General features: G+C 42.9%; 1 protein-coding gene across 7 annotated transcripts; it reads right to left on the bottom strand.

The window, feature by feature from the left end:
• Positions 1-1,547: 1,547 nt before the first annotated feature.
• On the bottom strand, positions 1,548-25,545 carry PATZ1 (POZ/BTB and AT hook containing zinc finger 1). Of its 7 annotated transcripts, none has more exons than XM_044990132.1 (8): positions 24,138-25,545; positions 22,202-22,265; positions 18,616-18,651; positions 17,967-18,038; positions 14,866-15,037; positions 5,216-5,288; positions 4,349-4,471; positions 2,827-2,995 (listed from the first exon to the last, which is right to left on the bottom strand). In XM_044990132.1, exons 1-8 carry the CDS (start codon positions 25,394-25,396, stop codon positions 2,962-2,964), a joined length of 1,833 nt encoding a protein of 610 aa, XP_044846067.1. In that variant the 5' UTR covers positions 25,397-25,545; the 3' UTR covers positions 2,827-2,961. The 7 variants fall into 7 exon arrangements, 6 of the variants coding, with proteins under 6 accessions (XP_044846064.1, XP_044846065.1, XP_044846066.1 ...); XR_006573910.1 differs by having other exon boundaries at positions 2,857-2,995; positions 5,216-5,353; XM_044990129.1 differs by lacking the exon at positions 4,349-4,471 and having other exon boundaries at positions 1,548-2,995; positions 5,216-5,353; positions 24,138-25,537.
• Between the last annotated feature and the right edge of the window lie 474 nt (positions 25,546-26,019).

Raw genomic sequence — 26,019 nt, 5'->3', positions numbered from 1 at the left:
GCCAATCTCTGATCCTGGCTTACCCTTCTGCTGACTGGAAAGCCGGCTATATCTTGACATGCTCCTGGTGAAACCCTTGGCAGATCACAAGAGTTGTTTGGTCAAAGCCTGGATTAGTAAGATTTTAAGATATTTTATTACCTTGCCAAAATCTTGCTTCTCTACTGGTCAGCAAGTGTAAAAATAAGGTAAACTCTAGAGATTGATACATCAATAATAGAAACAACTCTGTCTGAGCCACTTGGTTTTAAAACCTTTTTTTTGTCTTTTCTTTAAATGAAGACACTGTTTTTTGTTTTTGTTTGTGTGGGTTTTTTTTGGGAGGGCAGATGGGAGGAGAGGAGAACAATCTGCCCCCAAAATTAGCAGCAATTTGTCAATTTCATATCAACAGTGTGTGACGCCAGCCCACCTGTTTGGGTGGGGCTTGCATTGTACAAAATGGGCCACAGAATATCTGTCTTTTGGTTTAGAATACTCAATACTGTTCACTTTACAAAATATAAGAACAACTTCCTGCATGAGTGAAGTCATGATTTTGGGGACTTTTTGGTGGCTGGAGGAGGGTGCTCAAAATCATGAAGAAACCCCACCCCCACCCATGAGGCTTTATGGCAATGGCACAGGTGAAAAATAGCAAGAAAATATGTCTTATTTCAGCTACATTATAGCTACAGAGTTTAAATTAGGAGCAATCAAGCACAGCACAGACAATTTTATGCAGCAGCTCACCGTTGTGTTCATCTTTAACACAAAAGTGCGACCCACAGAGAGTCCAGGTCCCAGCATGCAAGGCTACATCTTGATCTAGCACCATGCTGCATTAAAGATGGTGCTATCTTCTCCACCGTATGCAAATTTGATGTGGGTCTCCGGCTCCTTAGTTTCGCAGATCTAGAAATACTTAGCATATACCTAAGCACCTGGTATTTCCAAAGCATTGTATAAACCTTCATTAGGTTAATCCTTGCAATACTATTGTGATGTAAGGAACCTTTATTTTGCAGATGGGGAGTTAAGGCAGAGGTTCAGTGACTTGTACTATAAGATCTTGAGCATCGGTGGCAGAACCATGAGTAGAACTCAGGAGATTCCGGACTCCTAATGCAGCGTTGAGTTCACTAAATCGTCTGGACATTCGGTTTTTGGTACATAAAAATTTCATCAAAGTTAAATGTGGGAAGGCTAGAAAGGGATATTCAGCCTCTCTACATCGGCATCTGTGTTCATCTATAACACAGCGTCCAATGCTCTAGAGCTCAACTCCGTAACATTTTATATCAGCTTTTTCTTCTGAGGCGTGCTCTGATCTGGGTCCCTCCCTTTGAGGGTGGAAACATTTCTTCTCTAGAAGAAGAAAAGAAAATAGGATTGCCATGTGAAAACCTGATTAAAGGGGAATCAGGAGCGTTGTATTGGAACCAAGAGGTCCAGGTCATTGAAAGCACATCTCAGAGAAGGACCAGTGTCCCATTTCCTGGATCTCAGCTGCACACCTTGCAGATAGGTGGCTAAATCGCTCAAAAACCAGACAAAACGAGGGGATGTAAAGTAACATACTAACTTCTTTAATACAGTCCAATCCGATTAATTCAAAATCACTCTGTGAACCCTGGGTTTATTCACACTAAACAAGTCAGTGGTACAGATAATTTACCCGGATGCTGACCATGTTCATCTTCTAGGTACCCACACATCAAATGAGCACCAACCAACCAGACCACACAGGTATTTTCTTCCTTTTTTTTTTTTTTTTGATAAAACTATTTCTTTGATAGACTTAAAACAATTAACTAGCCAAGTTATTAATTATGATACATCTAAAAAAAATTAATACTAACCCTAACGTGACTGCTGCTTTAAGAGCGCTCTGTATATCGCCTTAGTCTGGCTTTTCAGTAGCAATTCACTACAACAGGTCCTAAAATAATAATAATAGAGAATTAAAAACCTGACAGCAAGTTTAATGGTTAAAAGTAACAAAAACAACCTGTTTTGAATGGTGATTTTCCTCAGCAGGTTAGTTCCTGCTGCAGCACTCACAGCCTCACAAATGGCCGAAGGGGTCCAAATTCTTTTGCCGTCTTAAAAATCAGTTTTTAAAAGGACATCTGCACCGTTACCTGCTAGGTACCACAGGGTTTTGTTTACGTTATGAGCAGTCAGTAATGGGTGTGTGTAAAAAACTTACTGTGGTTTTTTGGGGGGTGGGGGGGGGGAAAGAGGGCAAAGGCATAAAACCTAGTTCCCCACGTTTGGGTCACTAGGGCTGTTTACAATTCTGACCACCACTGGTGGCTTTTATTTATTCTAAAAGACCATACTGGAGCTCTGGCACTCCATGTGGTGTTCTAGGTCACATCTCTCATTCAGGGTCATGCAGATTTTCTGCAGGTCGTCAGGCAAGAAGCCTTCTTTTCCCTAAAGAAGGTTTAAGGAGGGTAGACAGGGAGGGGAGCTAAAATGAATACAAATTTCTCAACTATAGAACCAAATTTCATTATTTCTTCTCTCATTCACAGCGTCTTATAGGTATAACCAGACGGCTGCTTTGTTTTGTTAAGGTTAAACTGGTCTCATTTCCCCTCTGGCCCCATTGGTTGCTGGTCGACCTCTGGATCCACCAGGGATGATGCAAATGCTGACTGGACGATCTGAAACCCAAATGACTCCAGAAGAGACATGTTCTGTTGGGGTGAAAAGGGGGACCCTAGAGCAGGACCCAGGTCCCCCAATGGGCCCCCAAGGGCTCTGACGTGAACTTTCTGTATATGTTTGTTCAGATAAGATTTGGATCTGAAAAAGCTGCCACATTCAGGGCAGGGGTACTTCTTCTCTCCCTCCGGCTCCATTTTGTTTTTGGTGACTGCCATATCGCAGGAGAAGGACCCATTGGTGCTCTGTTTCTCAGGAGTCTTGAGGTCACTGGCATCAGAGAGGTCGCCGTAGGAATCAGAACTCTCAATCGGGTCCGAATGTGAGCATTTCTGGCCTTCTATGGAAAAACAACAAGACAAGTTTTCAGAACCTTATCCCCCAAGAGTGCTATTCTAAAATGCTTGTAAGTAAAATGTGCAGTCACCAGCTGATTCACTATTACCCAAAATGACAGAATGCTACAGACCTAATATACTCCTCCATGTAATGAAGCACTGTGCCCCTGTGGGTCCCTCTTCTGCATAGCCTGGACATGCTCCATCCCCCAGCACCCCAAGTTTATATTATAGATCTGTAGTGATAGTGGCGGTATCCATAATATCCTCTTACATTTATATAGTGCCCTTTTTGAGACATAAGACACTATATAAATGTACAGTAGAACCTCAGAGTTATGAACACCAGAGTTATGAACTGACCAGTCAACCACACACCTAATTTGGAGCCGGAAGCATGGAATCAGGCAGCAGCAGCAGACAAAAAAAAAGCAAATACAGTATTGTGTTAAATGTAAACTTCTAAAAAAAATAAAGGGAAAGTTTACAAAAAGATTTGACAAGATAAGGAAACTGTCTCTGTGCTTGTTTCATTTAAATTAAGATGGTTAAAAGCAGCATTTCTCTTCTGCATAGTAAAGTTTCAAAGCTGTATTAAGTCAATGTTCAGTTGTAAACTTTTGAAAGAACTATAACGTTTTGTTCCGTTACGAACACTTCAGAGTTATGAACAACCTCTATTCCCAAGGTGTTTGTAACTCTGAGGTTCTACTGGAGATATTATCATGCATGTTTAGATGCTTGGGTCACTTCACCCAGCATTGAAATGAAGCAGGTACTTCTGGGTAGAATCACAGTGCACAACGGTTTAGGGAAACAGGTGAAAAAACCTGGAACTATTCCATCACCAGTAGCCCAGCCTGGGAGTAGGGGTTGCTCTGTTCCTGGAGATGCAGTTCTAATATAATCTCAAGAGGCTCCTTCTCAGAATAAAGTGCATTACTCTCAGTTACTTCAACACATACCCTAGCCGTGTCACTGGTATGTTTGGGGTGTTCCCCAACCTATTTTGGCAGTGTACCAAGAAGGCTTTTCCATGATCCTCTCTCATGGCATATTTATGAGCATGGCAAACCCAGACGTACTCCCCAAACAAATCTCAGAATACAAACCATTCTACTCCTAATCCTGAAAGGCCATGTTTCATAAAACAGACTTTCTGTGGAATCAGCATTAGCAATCAAAACAGGACATGCATGAAATCAATATCCCACTGGGGAGAAACACTTTTTAAATTGGCACACAACCCATGACCAAGGAGCTTCTGTAGCAACTCTGTGAGGACTTCCATAGAAAGAAAGCTACACAACTGTGACATCCCATCAGCACAAGACAGAGCACAGGGTATGCTTAACTCAGCTCTGTTCTGATCTCCAGGGCAAAAGTAACCCCAATTTTTTGGGACAGCCATGGTTTCCGATATCAGAGAGAGGTTTTCTGCTGTTCCAGCTTCGACCAAGGATACAGATGGTCCAAAACTGAGAGGCAAAAAGGAAGTTACTGTACACATATTAATAACTAATTTTACAGAGGATATTTACAAATTAAATACTTTTAACCACTCTGAAAAAGATAACTTACTTTAAGCAAAAGCAAAACTAAATATTAGTGACATCTAAAAAGAAGCAGTCAATATCTTTATCCTTCTTCTCAACCACAGCGTAAGAGAGGCCAAAAAAAAAAAAGTTTAACTAAAAATATCTATGTGGCGCCTCACCTATTTGAGCTTAAATAAATGGACTGTCATGACTCCTATCAGACAAGCATCTTTGTGACTTTTGCTCCATGGGAATCAGAAATTGGGCTATACAGAGGGTGCAATCAGTCTTGGAGCATCTCAAGAGCAACTGGGAATCTTGGCAGTACCAGATTCTAGACTGAGCTATAAGCTTATCCTTCCCAACTCACAACCTCTCAGTTAAGATTCAAGCACAATCTACTCACAGGAAGAGGAGCTGGATGACCTAACAGGTCTTTTCCTCTATAAAGTGAAGGAAGCTACCAAAAGTTGAAGTACTTCTACTACTGTCCCCAGTAAGGTACCCAGAGAGATCCTTGCACACACTATAGAAATGAGCTCTATGTAACCTCCCCACTTCTTGCTAAGCTTCTCGTTAGGACTTCCCCGTCTTTCCCTCCTCCCCTTTCCCATGCCCAGCCCAGCCCCCCACAATACAAAGTCCTGTGCAAAGAAGCAAAGTGCAGAGCAGGGAGTCGCTTGCCTTTGATGCCATAGGTCCTGACGCAGTGGAACGCTGCTCCCCCATTCGGGATGGGCTCCTGGTGCCTGGAGACCTGGGGAAGGGGAACACCGTGGTGGGTTTTAACATGGACCTTTAAGTAGGAGGCAGAGGAGAAACCTAAACAAGATAAAAGGAGATGAGATCCTGCCACCAGCAAAGACACACATCTGCCTTCCCTGTTCCTTTTATCCTTCTCTCTCTCCCCTAGTCTCCCTTAAGAGACTCACACTAAGTTAGTTTCTGGCTACCCAAAACATGCTGAAGTAGGACCCTTGTGTTAGATCTGACTAAAGATCAAATGTGAAATGGGTTTCCACTGGTTCTGTGGGGAAAACAAAACTTGTGCATGCATGTGTGTAGAAAAAGCTACTGCAAAGAAGACGACACCCTAGAATCCTTCAGCCTTGCAAAAGCAAAGTCCTGAAACTTTCTGCTTATGCCAAGTATATTGTAAGAGAACATATTAAGAGAAATTACAAACATGACTGTTATTTAGAACCTGCCAGTAATTCCATGCTACATTCCTACTGTTTTAAGAAGGGCTCCTGTTTTGGGGTTCACCTGCTTCACCTTTCCCTGTAATGTGATAATTTGTCTCAAATATTTTTGTAAGCACTCTTTCATTAGCTTTCAGAAGTTGTGGCAATTAGTCTGAGGCTCATTAGGCCCATAACTGGATGATAAGAGGCCAGATATTTGAGGAATCTTTCAACCTTATCAATAAAGATTTATTGTGGTACTTATCAATAACTGATATCATTGTGATACTTTCATATTATAAACCTTTCCCTGTAAGAATCACAATGAGGCACAAGATCCACTGGTACAGTCACATGAGCAGACTTTTTTTTTTTTGAGTAACAACAACAACAACAACAACAAAAAACAAATGTACAGAAGAGAGAGAGAGAAAGAGAGAGAGAGAGACACAGACACTTACATTTTGGCCACTAACACAGGCCTGGTCTACACTTGAAAACTGTACTGGTATAACTATGTTGGTTTGGTGAGGTGTTTTTTTTGTTTGTTTTTAAACCGACATAGTTATACCAGTACAAACCCTTGTGTGGGTGCAGTTATATCGGTATAAAGGTACCATATACAGGTACAGCTTATTCCCTTTCCCATACAGGGACAGCTATCCTGGTATAAACCACCTTTATATGCTGATATGAATGCATCCAGAGTAGAAAGGTTCTCCCGCTTTAACTATAGTGGCGCAACTTTCTAACATAAACAAGGCCTTAACAGGCAAAACAAAGTCAGTTACTCCAGGTAATGATTTTAAACTGAACTCTGTTTCAAAGCAAAAATCCCCATACCTTTCTTATAGAATGGCCCTTACTATGCAGAGACTTTCACTAGAACCTGAAGTTCTGAATAATGCATCATAAATCCTTTACGATCTCAGAGGATTTAGTTACAAGCCCAATTACAGAACTCTCATAGCAACCCGCTGGAGAAGAAAAAGGAAGCGGACAGGCTGCTTTTATCTCTGGGGTGGAACAAGGACTGTCTCTTGAGAGCAGCTGAGTTGCAGAGAATCAGAATATGGAGACAGCATTGTGGATCCATCAAGAAAACCACAACAGTGATTGAGCAAAAATATTCACTTTAAAAAAAAACAGAGTAGTTGTGTTTTAGCCAAATCAGTTGTCAAAAGCACTGAAGGGAAGGATATATTCCTCTGAAATAAGATTTCTCCAAGGACTCAAAGTGTGATTCTGAGTACATCGCATTGACAAGGAAAATACACATCCTTCCTCTGCTAAAATTCACAGCAAATGAAGAAAGAATCAAAGTTGGGTTGTGAGTGAAATTGGCATATCATACAGATGTGATGGTACACTTCCAACTAGGCTGCAAGCTACTTAGGGATAGAAACCTTCTTCCCTTATTTCACAATGTTTGTACCAGAAGTATGTGGATACTGCAATATAGCAAACTCAGAATCAAACTGTGAAATAGGATTATGAAGTAGGAACTTATTTTCAGCTTGCCAGAGTTTTCTGTGATAAGTACTGTTTTAAAGTCTGTGTTTCGCGTAATGGCAGACAGCTAAAAGGATACAAGTGTTTATATACCAATGCTAGAAGTCTAAATAATAAAATGGGTGATCTAGAGTGCCTTGTATTAAATAAGGATATTGATAGAATAGGCATCACAGAAACTTGGTGGAATGAGGATAATCAATGGGATACAGTAACATCAGGGTACAAAGTATATCGGAAGGACAGAACAGGTTGTGCTGGTGGGGGAGTGACACTATATGTGAAAGAAGGCATAGAATCAAATGAAGTAAAAATCGTTAATGAATCGAACTGTACCATAGAATCTGTATGGATACAAATTCCATGTTCTAATAATAAGAATATAGCGGTAGGGATATATTACCGACCACCTGACCAGGATGGTGATAGTGACTGTGAAATGCTCAGGAAGATTAGAGAGGCTATTAAAATAAAAAACTCAATAATAACAATGGAGGATTTCAATTATCCACATACTGACTGGGTACACATCACCTCAGGACGGGATGCAGAGATAACGTTTCTTGACACCTTAGATGACTGCTTCTTGGAGCAACTGGTCCTGGAACCCACAAGGAGAGAGGCAATTCTTGATTTAGTCCTAAGTGGAGCACAGGGTCTGGTCCAAGAGGTGAATATAGCTGGACTGCTTGGTAATAGTGGCCATAATATAATTAAATTGAATATCCCTGTGGCAGGAAAAACACCACAGCGGCCCAACACTGTAGCATTTAATTTCAGAAAGCGGAACTACACAAAAATTAGGTTAAACAGAAATTAAAGGGTACAGTGTCAAAAGTGAAATCTCCGCAAGCTGCATGGAAACTTTTTAAAGAGGCTCAATTTAAATGTATACCCCAAATTAAAAAACATAGTAAGAGAACCAAACAAGAGCCACTGTAGCTAAACAACAAAGTAAAAGAAGCAGAGAGAGGCAAAAAGGGATCCTTTAAAGAGCTGAGTTAAATTCTAGTGAGGAAAATAGGAAGGAGCATGAACACTGGCAAATGAAGTGTAAAAATACAATTAGGAAGCCCAAAAAAGAATTTGAGGAACAGTTAGCCAAAGACTCAAAAAGTAATAGCATTTTTGTTTTGTTTTGTTTAAGTACATCAGAAGCAGGAAGCCTGCTAAACAACCAGTGGGGACACTAGACGATCGAGGTGCTAAAGGAGCACTCAAGGACGGTAAGGTCACTGTGGAGAAACTAAATTAATTCTTTGCATCGGTCTTCACGGCTGAGGACGTGAGGGAGATTCCCAAACCTGAGCCATTCTTTTTATGTGACAAATCTGAGGAACTGTCCCAGATTGAGGTATCATTAGAGGTGGTTTTGGAACCAATTGATAAATTAACAGTAATAAGTCACCAGGACCAGATGGTATTCACCCAAGAGTTCTGAAGGAACTCAAATGTGAAATTGCAGAACTGCTAACTGTAGTCTGTAACCTATCATTTAAATCAGATTCTGAACCAGATGACTGGAGGATAGCTAATGTGACATCAATTTTTAAAAAAGGCTCCAGAGGTGATCCCGGCAATTACAGGCCTGTAAACCTGACTTCAGTACCGGGCAAACTGGTTGAAACTATAATAAAGAACAATATTGTCAGACATATAGATGAACATCATTTGTTGAGGAAGAGTCAGCATGGTTTTAGTAAAGGGAAATCATGCCTCACCAATCTACTAGAATTCTTTGAGGGGGTCAACACGCATGTGGACCAAGGGGATCCAGTGGATATAGTGTACTTAGATTTATAGAAAGCCTTTGACAGGGTCTCTAACCAAAGGCTCTTATGCAAAAATAAGCTGCCACGGGATAAGAGGGAAGGTGCTCTCATGAACTGGTAACTGGTTAAAAGATAGGAAACAAACAGTAGGTATAAATGATCAGTTTTCAGAATGGAGAGAGGTAAATAGTGGTGTCCCCCAAGGATCTGTACTGGGCCCAGTCCTATTCAACATATTCATAAATGATCTGGAAAAAGGGGTAAACAGCGAGGTGGCAAAATTTGCAGATGATACAAAATTACTAAAGATAGTTAAGACCCAGGCAGACTGCAAAGAGCTATAAAAAGATCTCTCAAAACTAGGCGACTGGGCAACAAAATGGCAGATTAAATTTCATGTTGATAAATGTAAAGTAATGAACATTGGAAAGGATAATCCCAACTATACATATAAAATGATGGGGTCTAAATTAGCTGTTACCACTCAAAAAAAGAGATCTTGGAGTCATTGTGGATCGTTCTCCGAAAACATCCACTCAATGTGCAGCGTCAGTCAAAAAAGCAACAGAATGCTGGGAATAATTAAGAAAGGGATAGATAATAGGACAGAAAATACCATGTTGCCTCTATATAAATCCATGGTACGCCCACATCTTGAATAGTGTGTGCAGATGTGGCCGCCCCATCTCAAAAAAGCTATATTGGAATTGGAAAAGGTTCAGAAAAGGATAACAAAAATGATTAGGGGTATGGAAAGGCTTCTGTATGAGGAGAGATTAATAAGACTGGGTTTCCAGCTTGGAAAAAGAGACAGCTAAAGGGAGATATGATTGAAGTCTATAAAATCATGACTGGTGTAGAGAAAGTAGATAAGGAAGTGTTGTTTACTGCTTCTCATAACAATAGAACTAGGGGTCACCAAAAGAAATTAATAGGCAGCAGGTTTAAAACAAATAAAAGGATGTATTTCTTCACACAACGCACAGTTAACCTGTCCTTGCCAGAGGATGTTGTGAAGGCCAAGACCATAACAGGGTTCAAAAAAGAACTAGATAAATTCATGGAGGATAGAACCATAAATGGCTATTAGCCAGGATGGGCAGGAATGGTGTCCCTAGCCTCTGTTTGCCAGAAGTTGGGAATGAGTGATAGGGGATGGATCACTTGATGATTACCTGTTCTGTTCATTCCCTCTGTGGCACCTGGCACTGGCCACTGTCAGAAGACAGGATACTGGGTTAGATGGACCTTTGGTCTGACCCAGTAGGGCCATTCTTATGTTTTTATGTTTCACTGCAGTTCACAAAAAAGAAAGGATCTATATTGGGAACAATCATAACATGGTAGTCTTTGGTGAGTTCTGTGATTTCACCTGCAGGAAACACTATTTTATACAATGAAAGTTTATATAGTGAAAATTTCCTGCAAAGTGCCTGGATTTCTTCTATGCACTTGGTAGATGAGGGGTGAACCACCAACTTCTACCAAAGCAGTATGAATAAAAGTTACTTCATAGGCAGCTAAGATAAAGTGAGATTTTTAGCATAATCAGATCTTGAGAAAGATCATAGTCCAAGATTTACATAAGGCAGAATTATAAATAGGTACGTGTCTATCCTAGCAAGAGAGGTGGAGGATTCCCAAGGAATAATCCATCACTTCTTAAACCCTTCTTGAAAACAAACCAAGGTGAGATTTAAAGAGTCTTTAAAATAAATAAATAAATAAATAAATAAATCTCATCTACTGCCCTGTCCACAGGCATGTTTCACAGCCCCAGGGAGCAGATCCTGCTTCTTCTTACCATTTTAAGCCTTTCAAAAATGCACAGGAACAGGAAGGAAGTAGACTACCTCCTACCAAACAGAAGTGTTCTGTCTGTAATCAACTCTCCCAAGAACTACTGCAGGATGTGCCCCGTTCAGTCTAAACTGGATATAGCTAGATCAGCTGGCAAATACCTCCAGCCCCTGGCCTTTACCAATCACTTCAAGCCCAGCAGGAAGAAAGGCAAGAATTCATCCTTCTATCAAAATAATTCATCCTTCTATCAAAATAATTCTCAGTCTGAACACACCTTACATAGAAGATGAGTCCACCAGGAGCAGAACCTGTGGCATTAGTTGACTCATGGGATGCCTGTGGCATGGAAACTGGACATGTATTTAACAGGAAGTGTCTGTCTTATGTTGCACTTTCTAATCACTATATCTTATTAAAAAAAAAACAATGCTAAGATTGTCAAAGGAGTCTAAGGGTGTTGGATGCTTATCTCCTCTAGCTTCCTTTGAGCCTAACCCAACCTAAACCAATACAGAAAATTTCTAAGGATCTTAGAATAGAATAAGAGAAAATATGTAACAATTAGATAGGAAGCAGCAGTTGACAGTCTGATGAACTAAATACAATTAATTTGCCTTTAGAAAAAATATTTTAATACAAAAATGTTTATGAAAATTAAGTTAAAGTTGATGTATTAACTGTTCAGTTAAACAAACCAATATTAAAAATGAACTTACAGAACTTTCCTTACAGCACCTTTTAAATCTCAGTGTCCAATACTTCCTTTTGGCAAAACCACCTGAAACCTAGTCTGCACCATCAAATGGAGCCCCTGTTGACAAGTATCAGCAAAATGGCTGCCCCATCAGAGAGAGAGAGGAGTCCCAGTCACTAAACAGAGATACTGACAATGATGGATTTTTGAAAATTGTTTTCTAAGTACTTAGATTTCTAAGGTATTACAGTTCCTCTGTTGCACAACTCCTTTACAGAAACCCCTTCCCAGAAAGTACAGCTTCCCAGAGTAAACAAGATTAAATTATGGATGCTAATAATCATATTTAGCATTAACATCCTAATTATAGAAATCTCCTTGAACTGACTTGGAGGTGGTGATGTCTGAAGATCATATTTTTCCCACTGTAAAAAAAAATAAAATTTTTAAACCAGGATTGATAAAGATGCCTTAGGTGTCTGTGTGTAACAGATCTGCGACTGTTCCTTCCAAATTCCAGGAAGTGTCCCCTATATCTTTAGGACAGCAAGATGCACATTACTAGCTTTCCATAGAAAACCTCTCAGTCTGCCAGAATAAAGCAACAAATTAAGCCCATATTTGCCCTCCTCACTTTAACACTAAAATATATTTGTACACACAAGAACCTCTTCCTCATCCGCCCAAGAGTCCTTGCTTTCTTCCTCCTTGGCTGCCCAAGCTTGGCCAGAATCTGGCCCCAGATTCATTTAATTTTTTTTTTTTAAATCTTTGTTTCTTGCTCTACATTTATCATAGCCAGCATTACTTAAGTTCCCATTCCAAGGAAGCAGTGCACCAAAACGCATTTAAAGGGGAAGATCAAAATAAACTACCCTTAGCACAATCATCACTTCCAGGGAGGAAGAAAAACTTCCAGATTCTGGTGACATGAACCTCTATCATGGTTTCTTAGTATGAAATTTTCCAGTGCATTTCATTTCTCAGTGGTCTGCAGTTTATAGGACTTCTAAACAGAACAGTTCACATTGTCTACTGATTGTCATCAAACATCTTGAACTAGGGCTTTCAAACTTCTTATCCATGTCACTTTTAAGCAATAAGTATCCCACTGAGTTTTTAGCATATGATGCCATACTTGCTCAACAAGATCAGTCTTTATTTAAGGGATTAATAAGCTTATTTCCTTGAATTTTAGCTGCAGATGGCCAGGCTTTAACAGATTAACTATTACTTGTAGGTGCTGGTAGAAAATTAAGTTCACAACAGCCTAATCTTTCTCTCTGAAAAAGCATATGAAGTCAGTGAAGTGTAGAAAAAAAAGCAGCACCTTTAAAAGCTGTCTGCTGTCTTGGATGCTCATCAGACCCCTCCACTTTACACTTACACTTACACACACACAAGTTTACATTTGATTTAGATTTCTGCTTAAAACCGTATCGTGTAAATAGCCCTTATTAATCATTTCATTGTTTGATGGCCAAACCAATGCCTTTGTTTTCCTGGTTGGATTTTTGAGGAGCAGCAGTGACATCCAGTGGCTGCTAGGGTGAATCCTAGGTTCTCAAATACAATAAATATTAACATTAATGAATTTTCAATGTGCTATCCACCGTGTTTGACTGAGGGCATAGCTGCAGAGAGCTTGGATCAGGGGCTTCTGAATCTCAGTGCAAGAGTTGTCAGGATAAGTTAAAGAAAAGTTATTCAGAAGTCAGGCTCTCCTTCCTTGAAGAAGGCCTATATTCATTTTAATATCCAAATCCATGGAATTTAAGAACCCTGAGGATCTCGTAGCAAACTGGTGTTTCTATGCAAAAGCTTAACTCACTTTAAGGACCCAAAAGGTGTTTCCACAGTGGACAATGGCTCTTCCATAATTTAGCAAGTTGTTCATTACTCATCTTTACCTACTCTAACAACCCAACTATATTCTCTCAATAGATATCAGCTCCCTTCAATTGGAAAACGGAACTAAAAATAGACCCCTTCAGCAAAACCAAAAGGCAGTCCCATAACTGACAGTGGCTGCCTCCAACACACGAAAAGGTGTTCCCACACATGAAACCAACCCATTCAACAACCTAACAGGTTTTACTTTATCCAACACCAAGTTCATTCCATGCAGAAACATCCCTTACCTGTAATAATTGTTACCAGTTACTAGCAGGTACACTTCAAAAATTAGTAAAGTGTTGGTCAGGGTTCTGTGCAAGCAATAAACCTGTGTACATCTAGATATGTGAAGTAGGAGACAAATGTTTCTGGAAACCAGAAAATACAGTGCTTTTGATACAATACCTGGATCAGTCCTTTCCTTGCATGTCAGGAGTCCCTCTATAATCCTACCTCTTCATTCTGGGAATCCTTTTGCTCTCTTTCACTATCTCTGAACCCTTTCCTAATCACTAACTCTAATGCTTCCTACACAGATGGACTATCCAAAGAAATCTTTTAGTAGGTATCTTTTCATCCTCCCTGAAAACCAGTTGTTATTTCACTGCTGCTAACAGAAGTGTGCAGACATGCACAAGTCTCTTTTTGTTCACCTGGCACCAGCTGCATGTCTCTCTTGCAATCAACAGCATTGTTCTGAAGTAGCGTCTTTAATTCAGTGTTTTAAGAGTCTCATGATATCAGTCAGTCTGGTCTTAAGATTCCATTACCCTTTAGCTTCTTTCTTCCAGAAACTTTGTCCTGTTTATTAATAGCCTACCGGCAGGTCCCACATTACCTAAATCTGCAGGCCTTGTTCCCCAATTTGTGGACAGTACATACGTAATGGAGAAGCTTAGCTTTGTTTGCTTTATAAATTAAAGTTTGTTTCTGGCTCTTTTTCTTACAAAGCCAACCTTTGTAAATGCAAACCAGCACAAAGCAATCGCGAGGGTTCAAACGAGAGAGCAGCTGAGCTCCACTTCTAGTGCAGGAGGCTAAGAGGGGATCAGGATATCACATATACTTATGTAAAATGAACCTAAAAAGAATCTTCTCCCAGACCCTCCCCAGGGTAATTAGTCCAGCCCTGTGATAGTGAGCAGGTGCACAGTGAATAGTGTCATGGCAAGCAGGAACTGGTTACTTTGGAGGGATGTGTGAGGGGAATTTGGCAAAAAATTATAGATCCATCCAAAAATGCTAGGCTCTGCATTTAATTTAAACTTCATCAGAGAAGGAATATTAAACATCTAGTCATGTCCAAAGGCCAGGCCAATACTTCCATCTATTCCAAGATGTTTATTGTTCAATGAGGAAAACAACAAGGGAAGCTATGGTATGATCACTTCCTGCTGCAGACAGCATTACAGAGCTTAGCGCTGTCTCTGCCTTGCACTATCCCCCTGAAATAAAGAGACAGCTCATCATTACCTCGGTTACAGATAGTGCAGAAGTTGCTTGGTCCTTCGCTGTGTTTCTTCAAATGATCTGCCATGTATGCTGCCCGCAAGTACTTTCCACACACCTGGCATGGAACTTTGTCTTCATGGCATGCTAAGTGTGAGCGCAGTCGGTCACGGGTGGCAAAGGAAGCATTACAGGTCTGCAGGCAGAAGGAGGACAGTGTGAGTCACCAAATCCTGTGCAAGTGTTTATATATCCATATCTACACTAAGTGACCCCCACTGTAAGACTCTCAGACTCTGCACATGGACACAAGTGACAATTGTGAGTTAATCTTCCCCCAACAGGCAATCCAAGTTACCATCACACTGCAAATGATGCAATGTTACTGCTCAAAAAGGAGCAGGCACCAGGATTAGGACTTGACATAAAGAAAGAAGGTTTAAAACAATACAGTCTGTAAAATGTGAGTTAAAAAACCACAGATCTGAAATGCCTCAGCTCCCCATTGAAATTTACGTTATTAAAACTTCACAAGTCATGTTTGGTAACGTAAATAGATTTGTCATTATTCTTCTTGAACAGTCCACTCCAAGCACATCAGAGTCTATCCTAGTTTATTTTATGGTGACATCATAGTCACATAAACCAGGTTTACATCAATCCCTCTGTTTCCTTCCTGCATTCACTTTGTGATCTCATCAATTTGACTCTAGTCTCTATGATTTCCCCTTGGACTCCCAATGATGTATAAACAAAGCATCAGAGACCAGAAAGTCAGGTTGGATTGACAGGATCACAGAGGGTACTACAGAAGGAGAACCATGTTGGCATCCATAGTGCAGAGAGACCTCAGAATGGCACTGTGTAATCTGTTTACAGTGGATAACTTGATCCCTGTTATGGTGTCATACTCCAGTTACTATTACGTAACAAGATGAACTTAGGGTAAAACAATAACATATCATTATAACTATACATGTCAACCTTGCAAAATTCAACTTGCCCATTCACACCAGGAGAATAATTTGATAGATGAGTGAGACATCCATCCCCACCATAATCACAGAGTGTAGGCAAGCAGATTTTATGCTTGGGCTAGTATGTTTTTGACAGTTTTGCAAGGCTGATCATCTCATTAGCATATACATGAAACAAGTCAAATCTTTACCAACATGTTACATTAAAAAAAAATACAATCTGAACACATTGCTCACAAATGGAGGACAGAGAAAACCAGAAATATCAGAGCGACCAGTCCAGTTGGATGAAAGTAACAAAATTCAAGGTTGCGCCGTGACTGGCTTGTACCACAGCACCCTTTAGGTGAAATATTGAGACACCTGGTTTATACCACAGCTCCCTAGGAGATTATATAAACCCAATAAGTGATCTAGGGAATGATTTTTTTGTCTTTTCAGAAGTAGTGGTTTACTTTTTAGGCAGCTGTTTCACTGTAAAGTAGATTTTGTTAGGATAACAACTTAACTACTGCACTGCAATTACAACACAGTAGCTTAAAATAAATTAAACTGGCAATACAATAGAGGTACATCTGTAGAACTTTACATAGCTGTCACTCAGTGTCTGATCCTAAGCCCACTGAAGTTATTTGAAAGGCAACTACTGACTTCAGTAGGCTTTGGATCAGGCCCTAAAGGGTCCATCTTGTGAGGTGCTAAGTACTGTATATATTCATTCATTAGCCCGTTCGCTTATAAGCCGACCCCCCCCCCAAGATGGATAAGTACAAATAGCAAAACCTGTGTGACCCTTTCATAAGCCGACCCTATATTTCAGGGGTTGGAAAACTTTGGTCCCAGCCCATCAGGGTTAGCCGCTGGCGGGTTGGGACATTTTGTTTACCTGGAGCGTTCACAGGCATGGAGCCCCTCAGCTCACAGTGCCGTTCCCAGCTAATGGGAGCTGCAGGAAGTGGTGTGCCACTTCCCGCAGCTCCCATTGGCTGGGAACGGTGAACCGCGGCCACAGGGAGCTGAGCGGCTCCATGCCTGTGAACACTCCAGGTAAACAACATGACAATGTATTAGATATTCAACTCAATGATTCCATAGACTTTAAAATCATCAAATTTTAGTGTAGACCCGTTTATAAGCCGACCCCCGCTCTTTGATGCGTCACTTTTTTACCAAAAATATTCAGCGTATGAATGCGTATATACGGTACTTTATTTCAATGGAAGTTGAGGGTACTCTGCAACAAACAGGACACTCAGTATCTTGCATGACCAATCCCTAATATAGTTTAAAAAACAGTGATACAAACATGGATTGCTGTGATGTATGGAATTTCACTGACCTCACTAGAGAAAAACTTATAAATCACAAACGATGAAGGGAAAAAAGGTAATTTCTTTAACATGAAAGAGAAAGATTTCTCCTCATATGAACTCTCAGGACACAGCGCTGAGCAAAATACGTGTAGCTTTCATTTAGCAAAATGCTACTGGAAACAAATAAGTCTTTAAGTAAGGATTCCAACAACAAATCAACCTGTTGGAGGTAAAGATAACGTGTGTTCCTGAGCAGCGGAGCATGAAAGTCAAAAGCTCCATCACCAATAATTCAATATCAAGTGACAGCAAGCTTGTGTATAAATGCATTCGGAATATGTGGGCACCAGTTCTATGACATAGCTTTAATTCTAACATATGAGGATTTGTGTCTATCATCTATCCTACATTGAACATATCAAGTGGAAAGCTTAGGGTTGGGGTAATACAATCATTTTTCTGTTTGGTAATCAGTCTTGCTGCCAATTTTTAGAGAGTCCATTCCTGGATAAGCTATGTATTGATCAGACATGCAAAAAAAAAGTCTAAAGAACAAAAATAAGGGTCCAGTTGAGTAAGCACGAACCAGATTAGCTGAATCATACAAGGGAGACAGGACCAGGTTTGGAGAAAACCTCTTACAGTTAATATTAGTTAATGTTTGTAAAAGGCTTTAAAGATGTAAAGTGCTAAATGAGTGCGAAGTATTTATTATTAATTGTTATTAATAATAAAGGAAAACTCCAGTGCTTTCCTATCAAACATTGCATAAGTAGATAAATAGACCAAAAAAGAATATATAAAAAAGTTTAAAATAACATTGTTTAAGAAATACCTCTTGAAGTTTCAACTTTTCTATGGCTGTGGATGTCTCTGAGCTTATTCCAGGATGGCTGCCATTTTCCTGCTAATAGGCAGGAAGTAAGAGAAATTAGGACAGGAAGAAACTCATTCTGCATTGAAATCAAGGGGAAAAGCACTGGATTTGGAATGCCAATTTTAGGTAAATTTCAATAAATAGTTTTTATTTGTTTTTTTTTTCAAATAAATGTAGCTTGATTTTTAACAACTTGTATTTTCTCTTGTTTATTTAAATTGACAGATGTTACCTAGGACTGTCAGCTGTTCCTTCTTTCCTGAGAAATAATGAACCTCTGATCTCTCTCCCCCATCTTTCCCTGCTATTTCAGTCCACATTACTTTCAAACCATCATTCCTCCCACCCTACAGCCTGACGTTAGTACCAATCCCTACAAAGTCATCAACCCAGCAGCTCAAGTTCAATCCCACGTCAGGCCCCAAGGGCAGAAACCTGAATTATCCCATTATGGCCAGCAAACTGACTTACCCTTTCTCCCATGTCAAGCACTTAATTGACAGATTTAAAAAATTCCAATGTTACCAGGGAGAAAAGTATCCAGAGTTCCATTTGATGTCTGCCTTGGACACCAAAGCAACTTATTGGATCTGATTTCTCAGATTACCTGGCTCTGTAGAGGGCTTCCTTCCCCATTCGGAGTCTGTTTTAAGAAGAAGGGAAAAGGTGGAATCAGGTGCTTGTCTGCAGAGACAAGCTCTCTTTTTAAGTGAGGTAGGTGCAGTGTTGTGTGCTGACTAGTCCTAACAGTGACCTGTATAAGTAGCATTTAGCAGATGGCCATCTCCTCACCACAGATTCATTTCAGCTGCCCTGAGGTTATGTTTTTGTTGATGGCCCAGAAGCCACAGTGCTGTGATATGACCTTGGAGCCTCGCAGGTTTGCAGAGATGCATGTAGGGACTCAGGTAAGTGACAGATTGTACAGCACAGTTCTGAAGAATATCTTTAAAACAGAGGAGCCTGGAAAACATTTTTCTCTTTGCCAAAACAATACTTCTCTTTTGTAATTAAGGTTGTTCAAGGATCCTTGTCATTTGTACACAACAGAATTCTCAAAGGCGCTCTAATTGCCACTAGGGGGAGCTAAAACAGCTTCACTGATTTTCAAGTGAAATCGAGGAAAAATGATGGTGAGGTATGGAGAAACAACATACCAATATTGAGCTATTTTGCGCCTCAGTGCCCAAACTTGGTGACTAGGAAAGATAATTCTATGGGAGGGAAAGTTATTTCTCAGGAGATAACTAGAATGAAAGGCACATTAGTATATCGTATATATTTTAGATTTGAAACAAGTTTACAGCACTGTTTTCCAGAATGATATCCTTTCTGTGGTGTGTACCATAAACACAAATCTGTATGTGTGTATGCAGAGAAACATTATAATTCTGACAGGGTGCTGTCAAGTAGTTTTTGCAAAGATAGTAGGCATTCAACAAATCTTCTACAGCTTATTTATATTAATTATTATGGCCACATTAAGTTTGAACAATTCAGCACTCAAAAGTCAAGCACAAGCTACTGTTGAACTCCCAATCTTAATTCTTTCTGTCACTATCTTAATAACCATTAATTATACCATTTTCTTATACAATATCTTGTGGCATTTTCTACAATTCTAGAGATAGGAGATTATTCTAAGAAACTGTGCTCATGTAATGCAAATATGAAAAGGGCAGAGTTAAGGTTGTGTGTTGAACCTTAACTTTTGTATTTCTTGATTTTTGAGTGCTCAATGCACCCTTAGATTTGCATGAATTTAGTTGTTTACATTTAATACTCCTAAATGAAAGAAAATGTATCTGTTTCTTAACAATTAGTGCTTATCAGTGTTATTAGTCAACTGCACACTTTCTGTAAGCATCACACCAGCTGGCCAAAGATTGATGAGTTTCTGCTAGCATTGTAGGCTAAGTACACATGTCCATACCTGCGTATGAATATCTATATTATATATAGATATTTATACACACACACACACACACACACACACTTAAGTGTGCATTTTAAAAAAATCTTTAAGGCATCCTCACTACATACAACTAGTCTCCTTGTTTTTACAAAAATTGTGGTTTGGGAATTTTTCTGATTTAACCTGATCTATAGACTTATATCATCTTAAGAAACTTAAGCCAATTTAAGACTTTAGATAGGTTTAAGGTGTTTAATTAGCTTGAAGGCCCTATGGCCTGATTTTCAAAGGTGCTGAGCTCCCACAACTACCAATGAGGTCAATAGGAGCCTTTAGGTCAGGGAAGGACAAACTACGGCCCACAGGTCGGATCCAGCCTGTCAGGGCTTTCAATCCGGCCCATGGGATTGTCAACCCCATGGCGCAGCGGGGCTAAGGCAGGCTCCCTGCCTGCCCTGGCCCCACGCCACTCCCGGAAGCGGACGGCACCATGTCCTTGTGGCCCTGGAGGGGGGGGGGGGGCAGAGGGCTCCATGTGCTGCCCTCGCGTGCAGGCACTACCCCCCACAGCTCCCATTGGCCGGGAATGGGGAACCGCAGCCAATGGGAGCTTTGGGGGTGGTACCCACATGCGAGGGCAGCGCGAGGCAGAGCCACCTTCCCCACCCCACCCCCAGGAGCCACTGCGGACATGCTGGCCTCTTCTGGGAGCAGCGCAGGGCCGGGGCCAGGGCAGGCAGGGAGCCTGCCTTAGCTCCACTGCACGCCCCTGCCACCCCGGAGCCGCTTGAGGTAAGTGGCTTTGGGCAGGAGTCCAAACCCCTCCTGCACCCTGCACTCCAACCCCCTGCCCTGAGCCCCTAACGCCTTGCCTTGAGCTCCCTGCCGCACCCCTCCTGCACCCCAACCCCCTGAGCCCCTCCTGCACCCGAGCCCCCTCCTGCACCCCCCACACCCCAACCCCTTTCCCTGAGCCCCTTCCTGCATACTGCACCCCCTCCCACTCCCATACCCCATCCCCTTGCCCTGAGCCCCTTCCTGTACACTGCACCCCCTCCCACATCCCAACCCCTTGCCCTGAGTCCCTTCCTGCACACCGCACCCCCTCCCATACCCCATCCCCTTGCCCTGAGCCCCTTCCTGTACACTGCACCCCCTCCCACATCCCAACCCCTTGCCCTACATTCATGGCCCTGCATACAATTTCCCCACACAGATGTGTCCCTCAGGCCAAAAGGTTTGCCCACCCCTGCTTTAGGTGCTCTACATCTCTGAAAATCTGCTCACTGGATTTCTTTAAACTGCAAAAACATCCCACAATCCCCCACAATTTGGAAAAAAAACAGGGGCATGTGTCAGGAGACAGAAAAATGCAGGTTAAGAGGCAACAGTCAGACAGGATGGGGTTAGAATTTTTTAGTCTGGAAAAATTTCTCCCCCACCCTCACTGACCTCAAAGAAAACTGAAGGGATTTTGCTCCAACTTTCTGTAAAATTCACCTTCCTTCAGACACCAAGCATGGAAAATATTGGCCCAAGAAGCAAATATTTCAGAAATTTACCATAAAAGCGTTTGAAGACAGGGGGTCATAATGGAAACTGTTTTGTCCAGATGCCTGTTAACTACTCTCCCTCCCGCCCCGCAAATGGATTATAAAAGGTCAATCTTGATTTGGTTTTAAACCTTAATGGAAGACTTATTGTTTAACTGTAAAGAACTATGAAAGTTGATATTGCATTTCAAAGGATACTGTGCTGATGTCACCCATGTCCTTGCTGAAAAAAAGCTTCCAGTTTTGCTCAGTGCAATGTTCTGAAGGCTACGTGATACAAAGAGCTTCACAGCAAGTGAAGTTAAATTATCAACTATGTTTGAAATTATATTAAAAAATTAAAGCCAGAATTTGAGCCTCTTGTTAGTGGCCACTGAACTACAGAAGAGAAAAAGGGGCATCATTTGAGACAGCTAGGGACAAAGCACCAGGGCAAGGTTTCCAGGGTGGGACTGGGATAGAGCAGCAAGAAAGAACATCTGGTAGAGGGGGAGGGGAGACAGGAGGACCAGAGCAGCAGGAGATGACAACAGGGCGTGGTGGGGGGAGGGTAGAGAGAGGAATGTAAAGCGGCTGTCAGTTTGTTGAACATGATTAGTTACAAACATGATTTATCTCAGTTCACACATTTCTATCAATGTTTGATCATTCTTTGCACACATGTACATTCATGGTCTTTTTTTAAATAAAAAGATATAAACCCTCTTTTATCCCTCTGCTCCTACCTGACACTTATGAGGTCTCTCCGACGTGTGCACCTGCTTGATGTGCCCATTCAAGTGGTCTGGCCTTAAAAAATATATATATATATATGTATTTATATATGTATACAGACACACACACATACATATACTTGAAAACAAACATTAAAAATAGAAGCCACTCTTGCATCCACTCCAAGAAAAGTTTTCTCTGGTGTGTCTGGGCTCCAGTTCATTCAAGCAACCCATTATATTTTACTTCTCAGAAACGGTCAGAGCTCTACTCTGATAAATATCCTGCCATCCCTCTGCAAAGAAATACTGTTTTCTGATCAGAATAATCAGGAGATCTAGGTCAAAGTTTTCATACTAGGATGCCCACAGTTGGACTTCTAAATTCATATTTGGACACCTGAACCAAAGTGACCTCAGTGTCAAAAGTGCTGAGCATTTTAAAGTCAGGCCACTTTGATTTAGGTGTCCAAATATGGATTTAGGGATCCAAATTTAGGCACCCCAGTATGAAAATTTTGGCATTAAGTTCTACTTTTGTGTCTCAATTTCCTCATATATAACATGGAAAAATTGTCCTCCCTCACAACTATGCTGTGAGGCATAATTAATGTTTGTAAAGTACTTTGAGGGCCTCAGCTAGAAGTGCTGTAGAAGAGCAAATAAATATTGAAAGAAGTTAGTTCATTCCCAGCGATTGGTAAAGCTTGTTTTGAAGGAGGGAAGCCTGAATAGCTAATGATTTTCCTAGCGGGTGTTTCTCTAGGTGGGAAGAAAGCTTTTCATTGTAGGAGACCAAAGCTGCTTGGAAACTAATTCTCCAACTCTCCTCCCCCAGCTTTCAAGTCTCAGCCAGTCAGAGAGAGCTGGGTGGAATTCATTTTCTGGAGACAGAAGACGAGTTAACTCCACAGTTAAGCTGTTAAACCTGATGCCTGGGCAAGTGGGCTGCGGCTGTTTAACTGGAAAGACTAGTCAAAGGTTTGAACTCTTAGTACATACCTAGGGACTTCAGGGATGCCCCTTGAATCAATCCTTGAACTAAAGGCATACTGTAAAGTTAAACATCACACTTCTGTTTGATTTATTTTGTTTACACACTTTTGTATACCACTTAAGATTACCAAAACTAGAAGACTAGAGAAAAAAAGATTCTCTATTTTTCAGTTTTTTTATTTTATGAAGGCATGTCGACATTTTCACTGTTCCCCCTTAAACATTTAGGCCCTGGTTTTCTGAACTCAATGAGAGCACTCAAATCACAAGATACACACAAGCCATATTAAGGCAGTATCAAAGATCCACTTGTTTGTGGGAGTTCACTTAAGTGACAACAAATAGCCACATTAAATGCACAGATCTTATGCATGCTGCAGGGTAGAAACAGGATCCCCTTCAGGATGCTGTAAACACAAAGGACACAAAGACCATGTATTAAAGAGAACTGTTGCTGCAGACTTTGAAATATCAACTCTTCATTCATATGTGGGTGATTACATACTAGGACTAATGGAGTGAAGTTAAGACAATGAAAATGTAGACTGTTCATCAGAAAAAAGTCATTTTAAAATCTATTAATACTTTGCACTTCAATAGCAACTTGCAGTGGAGGACTTCAAATCACTTCACAACCCATAATTAAGCCTCTGAACACCCAATTATTTCAATCCCCATTTGACATAAGAGTAACTTGCCCACCATCATACACCAAGTCTACAGCAAAACTGGGAATGTTACGCAGGACTCATCCAACTCCCCATTTTGTGATTTAATTACTAGTTAACTCTTCTACAGGACTGTAAAATAGTCTCCCAAAAAAACCCGATGAAAGCCCCATCCCTTGTGGGTATTTAAAACTAGCAGTATAGGGATGATTCTACACGGGTCCTCAAGAGGTGAACTAGATAACCCTCTGGGTCTTTTCCATTCCACATCAATGTCCTCTTACCTGGAGAAGCCTTTTCCACAGCTCTGGCAGATGTAGGGCTTTCCCACAGAGCCATCGTGAGACCGAACGTGATAGGACATCCTGTCTTTCCGCTTGAACCGTAACCCACACACTGGACAAGAATATGGCTTCTCGCCGGAGTGCGACAGCTTGTGCCGGTTCAGGTGGTACACGTCCCGAAAAATCTTGCCACAGATCTCACAGGCCACCTGCTTCCTTGTCCTGCTCCTCTTTCGGGGGGCATCAGGATCGTCCTGACCAGGCACCCCGTTTTCACCAAGCCTTGGCGGTGGGATGTCTATGTAACCCAACTGTAAGCTGGTCACCCCATGCTGAGCCTCATGCTGCCGTAGACGATTGGCGTCTGTAAACACTTTCCCACAGAGGCCACAAGGAAGGATGCCAGCCTCTCGCAGGCCCCCTGGGGTACCAAACATCATGGAGTCCAAGAGGTTTGCTTTGCGGGGCCGCCCCCTGCCCCTCTTGGTGCCCAAAGTGGGGGCACTGGTCCCCACGTTCTGGAAGGGCGAGGCCAGTAGGGGTGGCGACAAGGGCCCCGCCACCATGGGCAGGCGGTCGACGCCTTGCAGGACGGGCAAAGAGGACTGGGCGGCGGTGAGGGCGGCCCGCGTGGCCTCGTCTTCGGGCATGCCGGCGATGCCGTTGCCGTTGGGCGCCAGGCCGGCCCCGTTGGTCATGTCGAGGGGGAAGCCCAGGTCGGCGGCGCTGGGGCGGAAGAGCATGATGTCCGGGCGCGCGGGGGGCACCAGGATCTGCACGTTGGACTGCTTGATGACCTCCTGGCAGATGTCGATGACAGAGCGCATGAGCAGGAACTTGGCGGCCGTCATGAGCTCGGGGAAGCTCTCCAGCCGCACCACGATGCGCGAGGTGTAGGCGAAGTCCAGGATGTCCCCGAAGACCTTGGAGCTGATGGTGTGCATCTCCAGCTCCCGCCCGCCCGCCGCCCCGCCGCCGCCGGCCCCGGCCTCCGCGGCGCCCCCGTCCGCGCCCCCGCCGGCCCCCTCGCCCAGCTGCGCGCTGAAGACCGACTCGAAGTACTCGCTGCAGGCGGCCAGCACGGCCCGGTGCGCGGGGAAGCTCTCGTCGCCCACCCGCAGCAGCACGTCGCAGAAGCGGCCGCCGTTCTTGCGCTGCTGGTTGAGGCCGTGCAGCATGTCGGCGCTGTGCCGGCTCACCTGGTAGGTGTAGCAGCCCGACGACGGGCCGCAGGCGGCGGCCTCGCTCACCCGCTCCATGGGGCTGCGCTGCCCCCGGCGGCCTGCAGGCGGCGCTCGCTCTCAGGCTGCCCGGCGGCGCGCGCCGCTTCCTCCCCCTCCCCGCGGCTGTCCAGGCCCGACGGCGGCGGCGGCGCGCGCTGCCTGCAAAGCGCGAGGGGATTGAGAGCTGGGGGGGGGACGAAACAAAAGGCTGAGGCGGCGGAGGGGCGCGCGCGCAGCACGGAGCTGGAGCGGCGGCAGCTGAGGCGGCGCGAGCTCCGCCCGGGCCCGGCCGCCACGAGGCGCGGAGGCCGCAGCGGGCAGGGGCGCGCGGCGCGGCTGCAGCGGGCAGGGCGGGAAGGGGCTCCGGGCTGCCGGCTCCGTCCGTCCGTCCCTGTGTGTTTGGAGCGGAGGAAAGATGGCAGCGGCTGCACTTCCTCTTGCACTTTCACCCCTGGGGGGAGGAGAAGGAGGGGGGCGATACCACCCCCCCGACAAAAATCCAGCGGGGGCCCCCCGGCTGCTGCTCCCCGACCAAGCGCCGCCGCCGCTGGGCCGGGCCCCGGACCCGCCTGCCTCGCTGCACCCGCACCAGGAGCGTCGGAAACTTTCCTCTCTTCTGGGGTTCTAACGCCCCCCACCCTTTTCATAGAGACCCCCCC

The sequence above is a fragment of the Mauremys mutica genome, chromosome 16 (assembly GCF_020497125.1).
Source record: "Mauremys mutica isolate MM-2020 ecotype Southern chromosome 16, ASM2049712v1, whole genome shotgun sequence".
NCBI lineage: Eukaryota > Metazoa > Chordata > Testudines > Geoemydidae > Mauremys > Mauremys mutica.
The sequence above is the reverse complement of the archived record's forward strand: the minus strand, read 5'-3'. Positions and strand labels throughout refer to the sequence as shown.